Source organism: Arvicola amphibius, chromosome 11, assembly GCF_903992535.2.
Source record: "Arvicola amphibius chromosome 11, mArvAmp1.2, whole genome shotgun sequence".
NCBI classification, from domain to species: Eukaryota; Metazoa; Chordata; class Mammalia; order Rodentia; family Cricetidae; genus Arvicola; species Arvicola amphibius.
This window is the reverse complement of record NC_052057.2, coordinates 101,584,739-101,608,227: the sequence shown is the minus strand read 5'-3', so window position 1 is coordinate 101,608,227 and position 23,489 is coordinate 101,584,739. Positions and strand designations below refer to the sequence as shown.

Genomic DNA, 23,489 nt, shown 5'->3' with positions numbered 1-23,489 from the left:
CCGGATACGGCCAGGGTTATCTGTGGGAGGAGGAGGAGGGCAGTGGTAGAGAAGAGAAAGCACAGTGAGAATTGTGCAGAGGGGTGTGTTGTAAAGAAGAGTGGGTATCTGGGGAGAGGGAAGATTCAGAAGACTGGAATGGGAACTTTGAAATGTACAGGTACTTGTGACACTGAAGGAGCCTGGAGTCTAGCATGTGCTTTGATGAGCAACCACAGTTACATGTCCATGAAGAGCCATGTGTCTCTTCTGCCTGTAATTATGGAGATGACTCCTTTTGGAACTGTCTAGGAACCTATCTCCCAAGCTCCTGAAGGATGCTGGCTTTCATCTAACCAGAAATCTTCCTATAGGACAGGTTGAGCTCATCTCTAGATATCTGGGCTGCCTTTTGGACAATTCCTTTGGGGAATTGGAGTTTCCTCTGAACCTGGGAGGGATGATAAGTAAAGGGCTGAGCACACAATCAACACACAGTAAATGGTAGCTGCTGGTAGCACCTGGTTGCTAGGGGCTGATCAAGATCCCACATTGGGCCATTGGCTACACGTGTATTGGCCGAACTCCTTCAATTAGCCAGTTTATAGATAATGTGGAATCAGCCTAAGTGTCGCCAGGGGATAGATGAGTGAGAATGTGTGACACTCAGGCTGATTCCACATGCTGATTTCATTTTCTTTGGATATGTACTTGGTAGTGGGATTGTTTGATTACAGGGTAGCTCTTAGTTCCTTGAGGAGGCTCCAAACTGTTTTCCATATTCAGTTTTATTTCTGTAAAAGTATAGACGGGTTCTCTTCACGCCACATTCTCTCCGGCACTTTTTACTCTTTTGCCTGTTTGATAGCAGCCATGCTAACAGCAGTGAAGTCATACCTCACTGTGATTTTTGAGTTACACTTCCCTGATTATTAATGATATTGAATATTCTTCATGTGCCTCTTGGCCATTTGTATGTCTCTTTTGATAAATGTCGATTACAGTCTTTGTGATCATTTTAACAATAGCATTGATTTTCTGACTGTTTCGTTAATTCTTCCTATCGTTTATATATCAACCTTTTATGATGGATGGCTGCAAATGTTTCCTCCCCATCTGTAATTCCTCCTACTGTTGTTTCTTGCCTCCCAGCATTTAGTTTATTATAACGCCATCTTTGGTTTTCCTGCTTTTGTCTGTACTTTTTATTAATGTTTTTGTTTATTCCTGAGATTAGTTTAATTACAATGTTTCTCTTTTACTTTCCTCTCTCAAAATCCTCCTATTTGCCCCTCCTTGTTGTACTTCAAATTCTTGGTCTCTGTTTTCATTAATTGTTATTGGATGTGTGGATATACATATATACTCCTAAATATAATCTGTTAAGTACATATAATGTTGTTTGTGTGTATGTTTTCAGTGCTAGCAGGCACTGGATAACCAGTGGGTGTACTTTTCCCTGGAGAGGGCCTGGGCTTCTGCTCCCTGCTTTCCTCAGCCGCCTGTAGTTCTTTGTGTGGAGCTGAGGATTGTGGGATTTTCCCCCACCAGTTTGACATGTTTTTTTGTTGTCCTCCCTGTTCAGCTCACTCAAGTTTGGACAGTCATGTTCGTCAGGCTTTATGGGTGTAGCTTCCGATGTTGCTAGGAGACACAGTCAAACAGCAGAGTCCCTGATCCGTTGGCTCTTACAACCCCAACCCATCTTCCACAAGACTGTCTGAGCTTTAGATATAGAAGTGTATTATAGATGTATCCTTTGGGACTGGGTTCTGCCGTTTGATTGGCTGTGGTTCTCTGTAGCGGCCTCTGTCTGTTGCAAAGAGAAGTTTCCTTAATGAAAGGTGAAGACTACACATATCTGTGGATACACAGACAAATGTTTATAGATCGTTGTTAGAGTTTATGCTGGTTTAGTAAATTAGTGACAGAAGGTTCTCCTCCAATAACCATGGCTTCACTAGTACTGAGTAGTTAGTTAGGTTTCCAGTACTAGACATGGTATCCCTCTTGTCAAGCACGTCTTAAGTCCAGAGAGAAAGCTGTTTCTTCCCAGAAGTCAAAGGGATTTACACTTCAGAAACAAGGCCCAGAGACTCCTGAACTGGAGCTGACTTGAACACTCCCACCCTGAGGACTAGTTTTCTTGGGACCAGAAGGTACACACAAGCTTCCAAAGGAGAAAAGAAATCAACAATCCTACCCAGCTGTTATGCCCACAAGTCACAATGACCAGCATGGCACTATAACCCTATGGATGCGGTAGTGGCACATATACCTTAGTGGCTGCCTGTACTTTGGAGGTCATATTTTTAAAAATCACTGGAGCTGGAGAGATAGTTCAGCAGTTAAGAGTACTGACTTCTCTTCCAGAGGACTCATATTCAATTCCCAACACCACATGCTAAAAACAACCACCTGTAACTCTAATCTTAGGGGATCCAACACCCACTTAAAGCAAATACTTGCACATGTAAAATATTTAAAAAAACAAATAAAATTCCCCAAAATATCATTAGCTGAGTGAGTGTTAAATATCATGTCCTCTATATTTTCTTGTAGTACACTCATAGTTTGAAGAGTTATATTTAAAGTATTTCGTCCACGTAGAGATAATTTTGTATGCAATGCAATACTAATCTAATTTCAGTCTTCTGCATATACATATACCCAGCCTCCCCAACCCCATTTATTAAGGAGATTGTCCTTTTCCCTACTGTGCGTCCCTAACACCTTTGTTGAAAACTGGTTGGCTCTAATCCATGGATTTATTTCTGGGCTCTTTATTCTGTTCCATTGGTCTATATGCCCGTTTTAAGGGCAGTTTGAGGGAGATTTTTCAGTAAGACAATAGGAAGAGGCTCATTGGACTGAAAAGAAGATAGGCTGTGTCAGATGAACAGAAAAGAAGGTGTTGGAGCCAGGAACAGAGGAGAGGGAAAGCAGAATGTCTTGCATGACAGAAGGGTGGAAACAAAGAAGTATGGAAGAACTGTAGCAGAATAGCAATGATTGCTCTGCAGAAATCTTGCAGCACTCTGGCTTCTCGCTGTGGTGTCCAAAGGCAGATATGTAAGTTGGAGGCCAGGACGATATATGAGCTTCACTATTGCATTGCTATTAATGAAACAGAAAGGCGCTAAGACCTCTAGAAGCTCTGTAAATGGGTCCCACTGTGGTATTCTGTAGTAGTTGCTCAGTGACTTTAATTCAGGAAATTATTCCTTAGAGGATGGAATAAAGACCAGAAATTTGTAGTCTCATAAACAGCAGACAAGGACATGTGGTTGTATAAAGAATTGTCATTGTATCAGCCATATTGACATGGGGAGATGACAGATAATATTGGGATTGGAGTCGGGGCTATTTCCTGGTCTCTTCTGCATTACTTGTATGTCATGAAGGAACTCACTTTTAATTTTCTCATCATGAGCCTAAATGTGCCTAGATGAAGAAGTCATACAATACAATGTGTAGTTTGAGAGCCTCTGGAATCAAATGAAGTTTAAAACTTAAGCTTATTGAGTGACTTCTAGTGGGAGTATTGTTTAGACTAAAACCTTGGTCTATCGTGTGAAAGCTGAAGATGAATACAGGTAGTTTGTATTTCCAGTTGCTGCTCTGTGCTTTCGATTACATAACCCACATTTAGGCATTATCAGTTTGGTTAATACACATAGAGTGCTAGATTAGTAGAAGGCACATGCATTGTCATCAATAGAAATAAGTGAACAGGTTAAATGATCTCTAACATGTCAGCTTCTCATCTTCCCATTAGCCTGGATTTCATATTGTTACAGTGAAGAAACTTTAATATCTTCCTTTTAATTAATTTCTAGCTTTCACCCATATGTCAAGCAAGTAGAACAAATAAATAAATAAGTGTTAAGATGTCCAGTACAGCAATAGAAATGTGTGTGAAAATGTGTAGTGCAAGACTTAGAAAATTTGTTTCTAAGGATATAAGTGATGTGTTCAGTTCTACATGTCCTGCCAAGATTGTTGGGTGTTGAACACATCTTTGAACATCACAGGACCTATGATGAATATCTTAGGGGGCTTGGAGGCTCCATCTAGCTTTTATGATCAGAACACTGTTACCATAAGGTTTCCTGTGTCTCATGAATGGATAATATGCACAGTTGCCTTTTGTAAGTAGCACACTCTAGATATTGCTGTTGCTGCTATAACTGTGATAAACATCTTATTTGAGCACTCAAAGGGTATCAGCACTTTGTCTTGCTGTTGTAAGCTGCCACTAGTCGCTTGGCTGAAACTGATTATTGTATTTGGGGGATGTGTGCCTTATCTATAGCTTCTCTGAGGAATCTCTCTAAAAGAAACTGTGTCCTAAAGAAAAATAGGAAATAATACACTAGCAATAGTATGTACCGGAGATAAAGGAACAAGAGATGGATAGTGCAAGTTCTTGGGTTCCTGGGTTCATTTCCTTGATCTGATGTTTTCTGGATGTACGGCCTTGGTCAAACTGTTTTGGCATGCCATGCTTCAGATGCTAAGATGCTTCCTCCCTCTTTAAAATAGAGGCAATAACTATATGCATTATAAGAGTTAAACAAGGTGATTAATTTAAGATCTTGGATCATTGCTGGAATGAAATATCAAATAATCATTAGTTATCATTATTGTTAAAATAAGAGAAATAATAAGCAACTCTAGCATTGATGAGATGGAAGACATACAGCCAAAAGACTAAGGAATAGAGGGAAATCAAAAGAAAGATAAAATGAACAAATATCGAGATTGCATAAGGAAGTGTGTCGTTGGCCTCTTCCCATAAACTCACACACCTGTGGTGACGGTCCCCAACGCACCTGCCCATGGGATAGGTGCAATAGGGCAAATTTTCTTGCCCTGTTGCTTCAGCTTCAAATTCTGTGATTATGCCATAACTGGCCATAGGAAGAAACAAAGGACTGTAGTCATGGAGACCTTGACCTGGAAGATCAGTACCCACAATGAGAGTATGATCCCATCACACAAAGCCCACACATATCAGTAGTGCATGGAAGCCTGCCGTGGTTCATCACACCTATCTCTGCTCACTGCCTTGAAACTGTGGTTCTCCCTAAGTGGCCACTGAGATTTGGGAAGAGACTGGAGGAAAGCTGGAAACATGAGAGTGAGAGAGCTAGTCAGACTTCATAGCGTCTCCTTGGAGGGGCAGATAGTAAAGATCGCAGGATTTATGGTCAGAAGGTCTACTTCACACCTTCTTGACTCTAATGTCATAACACAGAAGCAGCTGTAGATGGTCTATAAATGAATGGGCTTTCTGTGATGCAATAAAACTTTTTTTTTAATTGGATGGTTTATGAAAACAGGTGGTAGACCAGATGTCGCCCTATGGGCCATAGTTTGCTCCCCTGTAGTCTAGTCATGGACCTGATGCAACAACTCAAGTTGTCAGAGGACCTGAGCTAAGACTCATAAAAATTATATGTGATGTCGTGCCAAAGAATGTTGGTGTCTAGAGGTAAGCTGACCTAACCAAATGGGCTTTGGACTGAAGGTGAAGGGAGAGACAGTGACAGATTACCTCTAAATGGAGAAAGCAGCTTTTGTAAAGAAAATACAAACAATACATAAAAGAAAATCAGAGAATAAAAAGCATTTGCATTAGGAAAGCACTAAAAAGGGCTCAGAAACAATACTTTTTGCCTCATTTTTCTGTATTCTAATTTAGACCATGGAACAGGAATGAATATTCATCCTTTTTTGTCAGAAACAGCGTTAGTGTGTTCCTGTACCTGTGTAATTATCACCAGTGCCCTGCTTAGTAAACAGCTGCCCTTCATTAGAAATGTATGTTAGAAAACCAAAACTATAAAAAAAGATTTTAAAATTGTAGCACAATTAGTTATGTGTAATTTCACTTTTCACAAAAATGTGAGCACTAATACACATGTAAACACAGACATGAGCCTACATAAGGGCAAATATGAGCTCCAAATCAGAGCTGGAGTCAAATCCAGCTTTATTCCCTTGAGCAAGTCTTAGGTACTGTGCTAAATCTGCCTGCATCTCAACTACTCAGACACAATAATAAATAATGAAAATAGCAAGCTCTTCCCCCTGGAGTCCATCAATGCCTGAGGCAGGTTAGAGCAGAAAAGTTGTCCCTGTCCCCCACCAGCTACAAGTCTCAGGAGAGCAGGCCCTGCACCTCACCTGAGCAGTGCAATAGAGCCAAACTTGTTGGCAAAAGTCTGGGTGAGTATGGGTGAGTATGGGAGAGCTGCCCCCATTACTCATCTGTCTTGTGGCTGCATGGATGGGGATTAGATACCCCCCATACCCATTCATACCTGAGGCAGGTTGGAGAGCTGGCCCTGAGGCCATAGAGCAGGAGAACAGGCCCTGCATCTCACCTAGGAAGCACAAAAGAGACAAACCTGTTAGCAGAGGTGTGGGTGAACTAGCCCCAAAGTTGTGAGCATGGGAGAGTCATCTCCACTACTCCTCTGTCATGTGGCAGTGTGGGTGGGGGAGAGATGTACCCCCTTACCTCTCACCCCTTACTGCCTGTGACAAATGAGTGAGCTGGCCCTCTCCCTTGCCAACTGTAGCACTCAGGGAGAGTAGACTTCACCTTGTCTGGATAGCACAGTAGAGATGACCCTGCTGAAAAAGGTGGAGGTGGAGGTGAGCCAGCTCTGAAGCTGTGATGGGTGGGGGAAAGATGCCCTCCCTAGCTTGCTCATTAGTATGGACCTGAACAAAGAACTCTGAACAGGAGAATATAAAATGGCTGAAAGACACTTAAGGAAATGCTCAACATCCTTAGCCATCAGAGAAATGTAAATCTAAACAACTCTGAGATTCCATCTTACACCTGTAAGAATGGCCAAGATCAAAAACACTGATGACAACTTATGCTGGAGAGGTTGTGTGGTAAAGGAAACATTCCTGCGTTGCTGGTGGAAGTGCAAGCTGGTACAGCCCATTTGGATATCATATCAGTATGGCAATTTCTCAGAAAATTAGGAAACCACCTTCCTGAAGACCCATGAATACCACTTTGGGGTATATATCCAAAGGATGCTCAATCATACCACAAGGACACGAGCTCAACTATGTTCATAGCACTTTGTTGTCATAGCCAGAACCTGGAAACAACCTAAATGCCCCTCAACCAAAGAACAGATAAGCAAAATATGGTACATTTACACAATGGAGTACCACACCGCAGAGAAAATTAATGACATCTTGAAATTTGCGGGCAAATGAATGGAGATAGAAAACATCATATTGAGTGAGATAACCCAGACCTAGAAAGACAATTATCATATTACTCACTCATAAGTGGTTTTTAAACATAAAGCAAAGAAAAACCAGCCTACAAATCACAACCCCAGAGAACCTAGACAACAATGAGGACCCTAAGAGAGACATCCATGGATCTAATCTACATGGGAAGTAGTAAAAGACAAGTAAATTGGGAGTACGGGGACCATGGGAGAGTGTTGAATGGGAGGAGAGAGGCAGGGAGGAGAGCAGAAAAAAAAAAGTATAGCTCAATAAAATTATAAAAAAGAGTGTTTAGATCATACAGAAGCTCCTCTGAACCAATTCAATATATAGAATCCTTCGAGTTTAAGTGTATAAAATAATGTCACATGGGAAGGGCTAGAAAATTTAGCAGACATCATTCATTTGAGAAAATTAAAAATGGCCCTTTCCCCCAGAGTTGAAGGTACTGTACCAAGCCCAATGCATTTGTAATCTTAAGTACTGCTCTCTGGTGGGTGCAAATAGACTGTAGGGACCACTGTTCATTGCGATTGCTTTTAAACTGAAGCCTCATACTCACCTTGGACACAGACGCACATTCCCTGAGCCTGCTCGCATTTGTTTTGAGACATTTCGCTCCTTTCTGGGAAATTCTACCTGGTGCTGTCTCTGTGTGCTGCAGGTAGAGTTAAGTATTCCATTAACCCTGAACAACTTACACACAAATAGATAGTTTAACCTTAGATTATTTCCCCAAGGCCAGAAGAGGTTGGTACAATAGAAACAGAATTGGGTGAGCTGGTAGAGTTTTTAGTGGAATCTTAAAAGAAATGTTTGTCTCTCTGGGCCTGCCTGGTGGTGGCTGGAATGCAGCTCAAATGCTTTACTCTTTGTAAATCTTTATTCTCTGTCCCTGACTCAAGCTTCCTCACATCCCTGGCTGTCTGAATTATGCACAGGACGGACTACACTGACCCACGGGGATGCATCAATCGCTTCTTAGATCTCATTTATGCTTCTATTATTCTGCAGCTGCTGAGAAGCCCACTGTAATTTTCCATTAGCGTATCACACAGGAAAACAGGATGCCTTGTTTTGAAAACATGAAGGCAACAATGAAAGGAAACGGATTTTAAAGAAAAGCAAATGACAAAAGTATGAAACTTGTCATGCACGAAACCCGAGAGGATTCCCTGTTGATAATGATGCTTCTCTTATTAGCCCTAAACCTTCCAACGCCCCGTCTGTACCAAGCAGTGTGTTTTTAGATGATGGTGGGAATGACGACAATGACAGCAATTAATGTCTGTTCATTCAAATCCATGAATAGGAAAGACTTGGGTTCTGCTCTCATGGGCGTGGACATGTAGTAGGCAGGTGTAACAAATAGTTTTGACTATTATCAGAACTACTTTAAAGTTTAGGTATACTAGGAGGTTCTTACAGGAGGCCTGGCCTCCTCTAGGGATCAATGAAGGCTTCCTTGAGGATGTGCCATGCAGGAATAATCTAGACAAAGGAGGTATGGGGATAGGAGAGGTCCTTCCAAGCAAAGGGAAGCCTGTGTTCAGGAGCTACCATAAAGCAGGAAGTAGAGGGGGGAGGAACTTGGACTTCCCATAGGGCTGGGAACCCTTACTGCTCTCTGGACAGGAGAGGGAGGGGGAATAGAGGGGGGGGGGTAAATGGGAGGCGGGGAGGAGGCAGGAATTTTTAATAAATAAATAAAAGCAGGAAGCCAATAGTTTTGAGTCAAAGAGAAAAGGGAAAGGGAATTTTTAAATTGAAGAAACTGCTGAAGCATCAATTGCCTGAGTGGGAAGATGAGTCTAGAAGCAAGATAGGAACAAAGTTATGCCCAACCAGGCAGGCACTGCGCTTTACCCCAAGAGCGAGAGGAGTCACGGATGAGCATTAAGGGAGAGAGTAGCATGTCAAGATTTGAGTTCTATGATGACGATGAGTGCTTTGGAAGGAGACAGAGATAATGGCTCCTTGGACTAGAGAAGTGGATGTTTCTATGAAATCTAAGTTAGTCTGGCTAATAACATCTAAGTTAGCCAGACTAACTTAGATTTCATGGAAACATCCACTTTAAGTAATTTTCCATTCTCAAAACCTCAGATCTACTGCTTTGCCAGAGTCACATGAAGCCAATGTAAGTGCTGATGAGAAGTGGCAGTAGATAGTGAGGGAAAGAAAAACTCCAGAGGCTCAACATAGAGACTCTTGATCTAGGCCTTAAAAAATGAACAGGTATAACATAGAGAAAAGGCTGATAAGCCTTTGCTCAAGTTGTGGGGCAGCAGATGCTATTGTGAGGATTGGCCTGGGATTGCACACTCAAGAGAATATGAAGAAAAAGCTGCCAAGGAGCTGAGACAGTGTTTGCCTCATAAGCATGAGCACCTGAATTTAGATACTCCAAGCAAGATATCAAGAAGAGTGCCATATATCTGCAATCCCAGAACTGGGATACAAAGACCGGAGGATCTGTAGGGCTTGCTGACCATTCAAATGAGTCTAATCAATGAGCTTCGGGCAAAATGAGAGATTATGTCTCAGAAGCTAAGATGAAGAATGATTAAGGAAGATATTCAACATTGACCTCATGCACATACATGCCTATGAACACATACACAGAGACAGTGGGAGATGGGAGGGCTATTGGGTTGTTTCTGGTAAACTTTCAGTTGTTCACAGGAGCTAGAAGGCAGGATGATGTGGTAAATAACAGCATCAGCCTTGAAATCAGACAGACCTGGGTTCTAACCCATCCCTGTCCATTCCCTCCGAGTTGTTTTACACCGGTCACTTCCTTGAGCTTTAGCACACTGGTCATCTAAAGAAAGGAGGAATAGTGCTCCTGCCCACAGAGCCATGAGCAATAAACAGGATAAGCCTGTGAAGGACTCAGTTCCACAGAGGTACAGCATAAACCCTCAGTGTTAGCTTGCTCTCCTTGTCTGTGCTTCATTAAGGTTATAGTGACAGAAAATGTTAGAACTTGTTCAGTGTGCTGGTTAACTATGATGGACACAAGGGTATGTCATACTGTCGTACTCAACCGTAGGCTGTGTCATACTGTCATACTCAACAGTACAGCATCCAAAGAAATAGTGTTAATAGCCAGGTGATCTAGAGTTCAGGTTACAGATATGACTTTGAGAGTTGTACATTATAGGGTCTCAGCAAGCCATGACTAAATAAATTATATTACTGAGAAATGATAGTATTTAAACAAATACAAACATAGGTAATTTTGGTCAAGCCCCATAAATGTTCTATTTCTGTGAGAGCACCTGTTTTATTAAATACACCTCACAAACAAAATTTATACATTGGGTAACATTGCCTAAAAATTTGACATATAGGTTATTTAGCTGTCGCAATTATTGGATTTTTTTAGTATGGGTCAAAATTAACTCATCTTCAAATATATCAAATTATCCTATAGTCAGTGAGTTCTTAGTGTGTGAGATATAAATACCTTAAAAGCCTGATTATTTTCATTAAAAAGAATTCTTTGTTGTTGTCTTCCATAGAAGACAATTTCAAAGCATTTTTTTTTTCTCTTGGCTTTTTGAGACAGGGTTTCTCTGTAGCTTTGAAGCCTGTCCTGGAACTAGCTCTTGTAGACCCTGCTGGCCTCAAACTCACCGAGATCCACCCGCCTCTGCCTCCCTAGTGCTGGGATTAAAGGCGTGTGCCACCACCACCTGGCCCCAAGTGCATATATATATGTGCATCGTTGTTTGAAATTTCATGAGGTTTGGAAAGTCCACACAGTCCGTTCATGACCCCATCTCCAGGACTTCAGATCAATACCAGTAATGTAAAATATGTCAATATGAAGCAGAACACAGACGCTGAAAGGCCTTACTGGAACAGTCGAGGGGAGGAGCCACATCTATACTATTGCTGACACATGAATATGTTTATAATATGACACAATCCCAGCTCTTTCTTCTATTTGGCAGAATATACGTTTTACGTCCCATATCAGTGTGTCTCTGTAATTGAGCTGAGGAAGAAGGCATGCTCGTGCTGTGCCACAACTTTACTTTCCTCAGTGAAGAATGTCTCAGCAGGGGTCTGGGTGCACTGCCCCCTCCATGTGAGGTCTTGAATCCTGGAAATCTAGGACATTCCTGGCTCTAACTCTGCTATCCTCTCCTCCCTTGTGCCTGCCTCAGGCACTGTTCCGTTTGACAAAATTCACAGCATGACTCAGCGCTGCACTCTGCAACAACTTAAAAAATAAAGAATAATACACAGCAACACCAGAAGTAAGCTCAATATATTTAACATGGAATACAGCATCAGGATTAGTAACATGAAATCAAAGTATTCACAGCATTGGGTAAGGTGTAGTCTCATCCCAGGATACCTCGAACTTACCCTTTGTACAGTTTTAACTACTGAATTTTAATCACAAAGATATGTTTTAGTATTCGATTCTCAGTTTGATATTGTTTGTGCATGCCTTTTTAGACATTGCCTCAAGAATTCTATCTACTAGGAACCACCAAGATAACTAAAATAAAGGTGATTGCCACCAAGATGATGAACTGAGTTCAGTTCCCAGGACCCACACAGTGAAAGGAGACTCGTGACTCTTACAAGTTGTCTCCTGATCTCCACATGTACATCACGGCCTATGTGCTTCCCAATCACCCACCCACCCACACACACACACACACACACACACCCACACACACACACACACACACACACACACACACACACACTATGTAACTATAGTAACATTCTTGGAAAAAAAGAAGAAAAGGTACTAGGTTCTCAATATGAAGCAAAATAGCTGTTCTGTACACTCGGTTTGTCATTCCTATGTATTTCCTTCTGAGGGCAGAACATGCTTGAATACAATCAAGCATATGCCAACGTCTGTGTCTGCACACTCTGTTTGCATGCTAGTGCCTTTATATGTTGAAAATGGTCTCGATCGTTGAATTTTGACTCAAAATGGCAAATGAAAATGTTTTAAACAAGTAAGCAAACGAGTGCTGCCTGTTAGAGCCCTTTCTTTTTTCTCCCCGCTAGCTCCATCATCCTTCTCAAGGCTTCCGTTTTGGAACCGTCCGGGAAAGCAGTGCTGAGGACTACGTGCGGCAGAGCTTCCCAGAGATGCATGAGTACATGAGAAGGTACAACGTACCCGCCACCCCTGACGGAGTGCAGTATCTGAAGTGAGTGTCAGCCTCTTGGGTCCTAAAAGTTCCGATGAGAGAGAAATCCTCTGGGGTTTGCCTTTTTGGTTTTTCAAAGTGGTGAACAAAAATCCCTAGTGCCGTGTTCAGAAATAATACATTTGGGGTCTGTACCGGTGACTCAGTCAATAAAATGCTTGCTGTACAAGCATGAGGAACCGGATTTGGATCCCCAGTAACTGTGAAAGACTCAAGACACACACACTCCCAGTGATGAGTGAGTAAAGACAAGAGGATTCCAGGGTCCTCTTGGTCAGTTCGTCTAGCCAAGTCAACAAACTTCAGGTTCAGTGAGAGACCTTGTCTCCACAGCTAAGGAAAGCATGATTGGTGAAGACACCACATGTCAGCTTCTTCTAGCCTACACAAGCATACACACAAACATACAAACACATACACATAAGCACACAAAAACACAACCTACATTGCCAAGACATAGATTACCAGCTACCTGCACAGTCTGTAGTTTGCGATACATTTGGTAAAGAGCCAGTAGGGTCATTAGTGGAGTAGATGGCGAGGGAAGGAAATGTTGGCATGAACAACAATGCTAAGATGATTAAACACACAGGAAATGTGGCCAAAGGATAAAGTGTCCCAAAGCAACCTTTCCCTTCAAAGTGGAGCCCTGAGCCTGTGGAATGCCTCATTTTTGCCACGAGGAAATGGAAATTTATCTCAGAGCTTTCCTGTGGGAAAGAAATAAGAAGGAAGGCAGTGGCTCCTATGCCTGCATCCTTCCCATCAGAATGTGTGAGAAGCAATCAAAGGCAATCATGTTGCCATGACAGATTATCAGAGCCTCTAATTCATTAGAGTCAAATGCCAAGCAGCGCAGTGATGAGTCTGCTGGTCTGGTCTGCCTGCGAGAAGAGACTGAATGGCTTTCAGCTTCTGCAAGAGAGGTGCTCTCTCTCCGACCTGAGGGCATCAGGACAAAAATTTGCATCCACCCTCCTAATAATCCCCACCTTAGGTTACCATTATCATCGGGAAGCCAGTTTCTCCATCTTGATGTTAAAGCTTTCCCAGTGAATAATAAGTCACCTCAACTCATTTTTCTAAAAGGAAAGAAAGAAAAAAATACAACTTTCATAGGATATAAGGGCTTTGTGTTCCTTGAGAGATCTAGTAAAAGCCCCTTTAGCAATTTTATGGATTTTTAAAACTAGAACTCAGAAAGGCGGGAAGCTGTGTGCTCTTAGGTTCACAGAATTATTTATGACACTTAAGTGCTACAAAATGACACTTAATTTTGCAAAAACATCAAAACATTGGAGTCCCTTTCTGACACACTTGAGAGCTCCATTGCCTCCCAGAGTCTCTTCAGTTTTCTCTCCAGACAATTGCCCAGGAGTGAGAGAGAGGGTGGGATGTCAGACAGATAGCCAGGGCTCCCAGCTAGCTGTCAGTGGTCGGCAAACAGGACTCTACCAGCCGTGTCGCAGGATGAGGTAAAACTTTCCGGAGTGCCCAGCAGCTTCCTTGCACTCAGAGCTTTTACTTCTCCCAGGGACTCTACCTGAAAAGGCCTTCATCTGATGCCCCGTGTCACAAAGGTAGGACATTTCCTAAAGTATAAGGCTAACAGGTGGCATAAATACAAAAGCTAGGATTCTAGCTTCATGCTGTTTCAGAAACCATAATGAAAGAGTCTTCGTGGATTTAAAAATAATCCAAGGTCCATCTGTACCCATTTTGTAGTCGGTAGGAGGGAGCCAGATAGAAGTACAGAATCTTGAGTCCTGTCCCAAACCAAACTTCCCAGGTGACTCCTTGGTTGACATGAAACAGGAAGTCAGGCGGAGTTTATTGTCAGTGTCTCCTCACTTCTTTCTGGGTTTGTCACCACCTTTGGCCTAGTCACTGTGGATGCTCTTAGGCAACACTCCAAGCAAACACAATTTTCATGCTGTCTCATGCCCCCAGCATTCTAGCGTTCTGACTTACAACATTCAGGGTCATCTACGTAGGATGCTCATTAATTTTATTATGTTAGTGCATGACTGATTCTGTAGTATGTACAATGTAGTTTTCAATGAATGCCTTTAAGGCATGATTCTACCATAGAATAAGTCAAAGGCTCTGCCAACCACAAAAAATGATTAAGCCAGCCTAGAACTACTAATGACTGGATCACACCAGTTCACCTCCTCCCCAGTGACTCAGGTCCTCCGGAAGTCTGTGAGTTCACTGCTTCTGGCCTTTCTATGGCATAGAAATCAATCAAGGCCAACTAACCTCACTATGCAGTTCCAAACCATGGGTACTTAGACAAGGATATCAGTGACGCAGGGCCTCAGGAATTACTGGTTTCAAAACATGTATATGAACCTCAAGGTTTTTTTTTTTTTTCTATTTGCCCTAGTTTTAGCAGAGACATTTATGGACTATTGGCGTGTTATTATGAAGTCTTTTTCAAGGTGCATTCTCTTCCTGTGGCGATGAAATTTTGATTAAGGATACTTTAGTCAGACTAAATCTTGGCTTTATTACCTGGATTCAATTAAGATGCCTCATCGACAACACCTAAGAAATAATTCATGCTCCCCGGACCTTTTATGAACTTCCTCTTGCTAGGGATCTGTGTAGTGTTTCCGTTTTAGTTGATGTTAAACATGTCAAAACTAAGTTATTGTAACTTAAGTAAAATAGTCCTGAAAAGAGAGATGCATTCTGCAGTATCTGTTCCCCTTCCCGGAAGAATGGGAAAACCATTCAGTGACAATACATGCCAAAGAGAGCCGTTCATTATGTATCCAGGCAGCATTCGCAATTCTTGCCTGGTGGTGAATCTCACCTGCGTCCACGGATATCCTTCTCTTTCAAATTGGTAGCGAGCCGTAACCATATTCTCCTCGGAGATGAGAGGCTATTTCTCTGTGTTACAGCTGCACAGCCTCACTCGGGTTTTAGGAGTGGAAAGACTGAGGCTACATTAAATAAAGAGGTGTTGTTTGGCAAAGGTGCTCAAACAATTCTAATGGTAGCAAAGTCTTTGGGAAACTAAGGGGGAATGAGATGGTGAGAGGAAAGAGGGAAGAAGGAGAGGGAGGGTGTGATCGTTAGTAAAGGGAAACTCTGAAGCAGATTGGGGAGAGAAAACGCGAAGGGTAAGAGAAAGAGACTATAAACTATTACACTCGTGAATAAAAAGACCAGAATGAATGAGAGTGGTGGCTCAAGTCTGAACTCTACTTATCAGGAGATGGAAGCAGAAGTGAAGATGTTTGAAGTCAGCCTAGAATATGTGGTGAGACTTTGTCTGAAACAGAGGGGGAAGGGAGGAAAGGAAGGAAGAAATCAAGGGGGGTAAGGAGGTTAGGAAAGAGGGGGTAGGAGGAAGAGTAGAGGAAAGAAATTTCACAATGAAACCCATTATTCTTTATAATTAACATACTTTAATAAAAAGAGAATAAAAAGCTTAATTGTATAAATTCTATCCTTCAATGAAAGGGGTTTTGGATGGCTAAAAACAAAGAAGTTGCCTAGCTGGCTTCCTTTCAAACTCTGCATTCCCTGAAAGGGTTGTCCAGCCTGTAACTAAACATAGTTTTCTGCTAGGCCATGTCTACACCCTTATTTAAACAATAGAGAACTCTCATGAAAGACACCTAAGACATTTAATAGCAACTTAAGCCAATTGTCAACTAACTAGTACAAGCCTAGTGAACCTAACTTAAATTATTCTGAACTACCTATGAAGTAGGGAAAAAAACCAATGCTCTCTGGAGACAGATTATTAAATTGAACTGCTAAGATTTGTTACATAGGCTTCACCTTCAGTTTATTTGGTGTTATGCCATGGACTTAAAGAGACCACAAATTTCTTTCCTCCAAGAACACTATATTTTTTTTTCAAAGTATTTCTTTGGTATCTACTCCCAAACATAAAATTATAGTCAATTTCTGAATAACAAAATGGTAATTGTGGCAGGAAGAAACAAAAGTTTCACATCTGATTCACAAGAATCCTTGTCTCCAACACTTAACCAGGTGTGTGGCCTAAATCAAAACACTTCAGATTTCTGAGCCTCATCCCCATCATCATTCCAGTCCTGATGAATAAGTAAATGTATGTAGAATACTGAATGCCGAACTTACCGCAAATTACTTTGATAAATAGTAGAAATCAGCCTTCCCTGTGCACCTTCCTGTGCAATTAAGAGTTACAGCTGTCTTTGATGTTGGCCTTAGGAGTCAGAAAAGAAGTTGGTAGATAAAGCCATGGGGAAGAACTTCTGCACACTAGAAAGAATGCCTATACCCCTGGTATCTACTCTACAAGTGAATGAGATGCCAACAAGGGCCAGCAGCTGGCAAGTATGTGCTGCCCTTGGTACCCAAGTTTCTGTTCCCAAATCAAATCAACCGTCAGGCTACTACTTCCTGCCCAGTAATGAACCACTTTTGCTCTTCTTCCCTTTGGTTCTAACTATAGGAATGATCCAGAGAAACTAGATGCCTTCATCATGGACAAAGCCCTTCTGGATTATGAAGTCTCAATAGATGCCGACTGCAAGCTTCTGACTGTGGGGAAGCCATTTGCCATTGAAGGTATCAATCATTCTTAGTTCCCTTTTGCCGAGGATGTGCTGTTTGCTAACCTAGCAAGTAACAGGTGCCAGAAGCAGAGAGTGATTCATTGTCGCTTGGTCTCATTTTTGACTCATAAGTATTCAGCTACTAAGTTTGTTGACAGTAAAGATTTATTTTCCATCAACTCAACAAAATTTTATTTGCAAGACTGCTAGAGAAAAAAAAAATAGTTTCCAAAACGAGGATGTCAGTTCAGGTATCAGGGAGTGATAGACACAAGGATTCTAACACTATTTGATATGAATTTGTGTTTGTGTTTTGTTTTGTTTTCTGTGATGGTAAGGATCAAGCCTTGGGCTTTATAGTTACTAGGCAACCACTGTACCACAGATCTGGATCTGTTCCAACCTCTATCTAATGAGTATTTTTGATGAAGGGTCAAATACCATGATGAATCTGATTTTTTAAAAAAAATAGAAATATGATAGGACTCTGCTTATCTTATATATACCCCAGACAATGTCAACCATGTACGGACTTACAGTTCCTGTTTGATGGTGAATCTCATAGGCAGCTGAAGATAGCATTCTCTTCACATTTTAACGAGCCTTATCTGTGCTCTCCTGTGAGTTTGGACTTGAAACAATCTCATAGGGAGGCCAAAGTTGTATTTCTAGAAATCTGTGCTTGCTATGATAATTAAAGCGTATGAAAAGAGTCCCAATGTTGATGAACTTGAGTCTAATCATTTTATGCACAAAAAGACCAAGAACTAATATTATAACATATTTGCATACTCATATAAATTAGATGACAATAGTGGAATTATAATCCAAATCTTGTATCTACCAATCTGGAAATAAATAGAAAACACCAAATTCTGAGATTTAGTATTCTTTGGGGAAAAAAAAACTTTGTCTGAGACCCAGGACTGGCTTTTTCCCACTGGCAACAAGTTTTGCTTCCAAATAGATCAACCCATCAATCAAACTTCAGAATCAAAAAGCATTGTCAGTATTTTCTCTTATTCTGAACAACACTTGATATGTAGACTGCATAATTTGAACTAGCAAATTCCATACCTCCCAGTTCCCGGCTTCCCCCTCCCTGATAGTACCAGCTGGTGCTCATACACACTTGTCAGAAAACATTTTGGCTTAAAACAATTTCATGGAGTACCAAAGTTTTGATTTCAGAAATCTGTGCTTATTGTGTGTTGGATGCTATTTTTGTATGTTCGCGGGGTTATAAGACTGTCCTGGTTTCAATCTCACAACCGTACTTGGTCCCTGTCTCCCCTGAACTTATCAGTGGGTTGTTTTCTTCAGTTTCTCTTTTTAATGAATGGGAATTAAACAGCTGCTGTCATTTTGTTTCCAGCCTTTTCGTAGGAACTATAAGTCTCCTCTCCATGCAAGATGACAGCAATGAAACTCAGGATGTAAGGATGAGAGATAGTTGGTAGTAGCACTGTTCTGTTAAAACTAGATTATTAATATATATATATATCATATATGCACACACATATATGTGTGTATATGTGCATAGTGTGTATATGAGAGGGAGAGGGAGAGAGAGATAACTAGAAAACTCAATAGCCCATTTAATGTAACAATGGAAAAAACCCATTTTTGAAGCATCTGGGGACACAGAGAGACATTTTATTTATGTCCTAGATGTGAGGGGGTAATTGAGGTTCCTTCTACCATTAGTGGTTGCTAACAACAAATCATTTGTAGAGGACATGGAATTAGGGGCTCCATTTTCCACCTTTGTCTCCAGGGAGCAACCCCATCTCGTCAAAAAGTAGTGGTAGGATGGCTTGTTTGCCTCTGCTGGACCTCAGTGCCAGATGCCACACAATTAACTCCCCACTGGTTTCCTGTTTACACTTCCATCTGTGCTCCTGAGACTGTCTTGTAGTTCTGATCATTCTAGACACTGCTTTGTTCTCAAAGAGAGTAAATACAAAATGACACACTCAAAGAGCAAAAAGAGCAAAGATTTGAGAAGAGCAAGCATGACCATCACTATTGGTCTTCTCTCTGAATGAACGAGATGTGTGATGGTCAGTGCTATCAACTTGACAGCGCCTAGAATCATGGAGAAGATGAACCTCTGGGCATACTTGTGAGGGATTATTTAAATTGGCTTAAGTGAGATTGAGAGACCCATCCTGACTGTACACAACACCTTTCCATGAGCTGGAGCCCAAGACTGCTCTAAGTTCTTGCTGCCATGACTTTCCCACTATGTTGGACTAGACCCACAAACTGTGAGCCAAAAATTAACCCTTCTTTCTTAAGTTGCTCTCTTGTCTGCTATTAAGTCACAACAACAGGAAAAGTAACTAAATACAGAATGCAAATGAGAAAATTAAATAAATACTGCCCCCATGGATGAGTTTACAATCTATACTCAAAACATGTCAATCAGCTCTCCATCACTGTTACAGACTATTTCAAATGATTTGGGCGGGGGGTGGGGGCCTCAGGGTTCTAAGAGTTCAGGGCATTATTGCTTGGCTGTTGTTCCTGGGCCTGAACATTATGGCAAAGAGAACACTTTATGGTGACCAGGAAACAGAGATCAAGAGAGGAAAGGGCAGAGCAAGGTACAAAATAGTCCCTTCAAAGACTATGGACTATGGGCTACTTCCTCCAAAAGAGGAACAAAACGCAACCACTCAGTAAATCAGAGCCTTCATGCTCCAAGTGCCTGCCCTCTGAAAAATGATGCATTGAGAGTTAAAACTTCAACACGAAAACTCTCTCCAGGAACATTTTAGGTTCAAACCATAGCACAAAACTTAAAAGGGATGTTGTTTATAAGTTAAACACAAAGATGGGGGAGACTAGTGAAGAAAGTCAATGAGCTGGGAGTATAGTTCAGTGGCAAGTGCCTGCATATAGTGCATAAAGCCTCAAGGATAATCCCAAGCATCGCAAAAGAGCAAAACAGACCTAATATTTTTTCTTGTGAATTTTTGAGACAGGGCTTATCTGTGTAGCCCTAGCTGTCCTGGAACTTGCTTTGTAAACCAGGTTAGTTTCAAACTCACAGAGATATGGCTGTCTCTACCTCCTGAGTGCTGGAATTAAAGGTGTGCACCACCATCACCCAGCAAACCTAATAATTTTTAGTGCTGTTTTCTGTTCTTGATTTTGTTTTTTGAGTTTAGTATCTCATATACCTACCACAAGATGGCCTCAAATCTCATATGTAGGTAGTAGCTGGTCTTGGATTCTTGCTCTTCTTCCTTCACTTCCTTTCTGCTGAGCGTTCAGGCAATGCCATGTCTGGCTTTGTATTCTCTTTTTTCAGTGTCAATCTCAAGGATCCCTTAGAGAAATGTTTCCAAATGTTACCTTCATTTTTCATGAAACTTAAATCATTTTGTCTTTCTTGGCAAAATATAAAGTTTTTGAATTTATAATATATGAGAGTGATTGTTAGACTGTTCTTCATGCACATAAAAAAAAAAGTCATTCCTGACCAACAGTTGCCCATTTGACACAGAGGAACATTGCAGGTACCTGTCTACAGCAATCCATTGGATCTGGAGCAATACTAGTGTCTAGTAATTGTTAAAATTAATGATGTATTTCCAATGATGTAACTCGGCAGTTTAAATTCAAACAAGTGCCTAGTTCACTTGTTAGAACAATGACGCAAATGCACACTGAGGGTTTGCACACACTTTCCCAAGTGTGTAAATCCTTTCAGGAACTTAGGAGCGAAAACAGGTTCTACTGATTCCTCCATGCTGATTATCCATCGGATCAACACGGTACTGAGCACAGACTGAGGAGTGAGCCTGCTGTCTTCTAGACTCTAGAATCTAGAGGTGGTGGCAACCCGGAATTCACAGAAAACCTAATCCTCACCACTGTGGTAGTAGGGGAGTGAACAGACAGGGTGACTCGGTAGCTCATGAGGAGTCTAACTGGAAGGAAACAGCAGTAGTACCCATGTAAAATGGGCCCACGGGAGCTCTTCAGCTCATGAAAACACAGCTAGATATGCCATCTATGAACCAGGAAGGAAGGAGATCTTCACGAGACACTGAATCTGCCCATGAAGGCTCTTGGACTTTCCAGAAACAGGGCTATAAAAAGTTAATATCTTTTGTTGTATATAAGTTACCCTATCTCTGAAATTTGCTGTTAGCTCAAGCAAGCTAAGATCATTAGTAAATACTACCCCAAACTCACCTTTCTGCTCTTACTTAAGTTTCAAAGTGAGGCCTATGAGAGGCAGCGGCACGACCTTGAGTTTGAAGTCCTTCCATGGGTCAATCTTCTTTACGACAAAAGCGCTAAAAGCCAGAGGATGCGGAGGAGGGCTGAGAAACGATGTCTTCTGGACATGCCATTGCTGTAGCACACATTCATTCACTGTAGCTAAGGCTTCCTGTACAAGGTGGATCCAGTCAGCATTCTGGTATAGATAGGGAAGGAACTTTCAAAGCTCCATTCCTTGTAGAAAAGCTCTTGGCGGTTGGCTGCTACTAACGTGTGGGGGAGAATCACCTTCCTTTATGGGTGGACCCACTGGCAGGTTACCTCTGCCCCAGTGGATGTCATACATGAACATACAGGCAACACTAACTGGACTCTGAATTATTAAGAAAAGGAAAGTAGTGGCATGAAATGGGAGAGAGATGTCTTGGAGAAGGTCTGAAGGTGTTGGAATTGGGAATTGGGGGTGGATATGACCAAGATATGCTACATACATATATGAAATTTTCAAAGAATAAACAAAAGTATGATTTTTTTTTTCTAAAATAAGTCTATTATCAGTTCAAGGGACATGCAGGAAGTGTTTGGTTAAATTAAGGCCTGTGCACCAGAGGCACAAAGACATATTACGTTCTTGAGGGTTAAAGGGAAAGCGTTAAGATGAATGAACACATGCCCCAGATTTATGCCTTGGCGTTCGCAGACAATAAAGGTCAAGCAGAGAGAAAGAGTAATGCAACTGCACAATGATGATCTGTGACCTTTCAGCAAAGGCCGTTGCCTGTTTCTGAGCTGTTCTTCCACTGGCTTTCCAATAATTATTTAACGCAGTGCTTAGAGCACTGGCTCCAGACTCTGGCCCTTGGATTAAAATAGAATTGCTGTCACTCACTGGCAAACATCTTCATCTGTCCTTCCAGCTCCTTATCTGCATAATGAAGACGTGAAATGAACACCTAGCATAAGGTTGTCATGAAAGTTAAGTAAAACAATGCATGTAAATCGTGTGGAAACATGCCCACTAGACAAGATGTACTCAGTAAGTTATTAAGATCCACGATATTCATTAAGTTGAGAACCGTGCACCAAAAAAAAAAAAAAAAATTCTCCCAACATATCCTTCATGGATCTCAACTCCTTCAAGAAACTTCCCTTCCCAACTTGATATACTGGAGGTAAGGGAAACCCATTTTTAAATACCTCTTTCAAATTGAAACTATGACAATATGCTTTCAACCATTATCTCAGAGTAACTAAACATGGTAAATTCAAGGACATATGCAAAATCAAATGACTCTTGTACTTGGGTTTTTTTTTTTCAAATATCTATTTCCATTTACACATTGGGAAAACTCTTTTTAGCGATGAGTTTCTATCTGTAAATTTACTAGTCAAAGTATATTTTTACCAGTCTTAACTGAGGAAAGCTGACTTATCCATGGGGAAAATCAGAATTCTATTTGGAAAATCTTCTCTTGGGCTATTAAATTGTATCCATTTTCCAGAGTGCCTGGTGCCTTCATCTTTAGGCTTGAAAGATTCCATTTTGCTTCATCCATCAACCGCAAGACAGTCAGACCTGTTGATACTGAAAAGCCAAGCTCCTAATGATAATTTAGGCAACTCTGGCTAAGTCAAGCCAGCAATTTAAAAATTAAAAACTCTTTGACTAGTGAACACAATCAACTTTGAAAAGCAACTGATAAAACAAAGTGATAGAAATGAAACTTTCAAACTTTAACTTTTTATGTTTCTGAATAAAATGGATTTTTATGTGTAGCAGTAAATTCCCCTCTCAGAGACAGATAATTTTTCCTATCCTTCCCTTGTTTTAATTAGTTAATAATTATTATTAATGCTAGAAATCATTGAAACATCAATGTCCAATATAGGAAAGTAAAAAATTAAAAGGATGTCGACCTATTTTTAGCTGTCCATTGTGAATTAATCTAGGCTTGATGGAGTAGAATGATTTAATATTCATTATTTCCTGGGTAGCTATTTTTTGTAAATGTCTTTGTAACTTCAACATTGCTTTGCTTTGGGGACTCTTAGTGCTGCTGTCATAGTACCAAAACTATATTCTTAGAATATGAAGGTTTAATCTTAAATTGCAATCTCAAACTTTTTAAGCTTTCTTATGTATTTTGGTCTCCTCTGCTTAACAAAAACAAGGCACTATCAAAAATCAGTCTAGGATGTCCCGTTTTCCTTTCCTTCAGGAGTAATTTCTCATCCCACAGAA

The 23,489-nt window shown here is 41.0% G+C and overlaps 1 protein-coding gene across 2 annotated transcripts in view; it reads left to right on the top strand.

The window, feature by feature from the left end:
• Grin3a (glutamate ionotropic receptor NMDA type subunit 3A) overlaps positions 1 to 23,489 on the top strand; it is a 169,074-nt gene that overhangs the window by 100,252 nt on the left and 45,333 nt on the right. For both annotated transcript variants that reach the window (XM_038348001.1, XM_038348000.1), the window contains exons 4-5: positions 12,298 to 12,443; positions 16,906 to 17,021. In XM_038348001.1, coding sequence (XP_038203929.1) covers positions 12,298 to 12,443; positions 16,906 to 17,021 — 262 coding nt within the window. The remainder of the gene's footprint in view (positions 1 to 12,297; positions 12,444 to 16,905; positions 17,022 to 23,489) is intronic.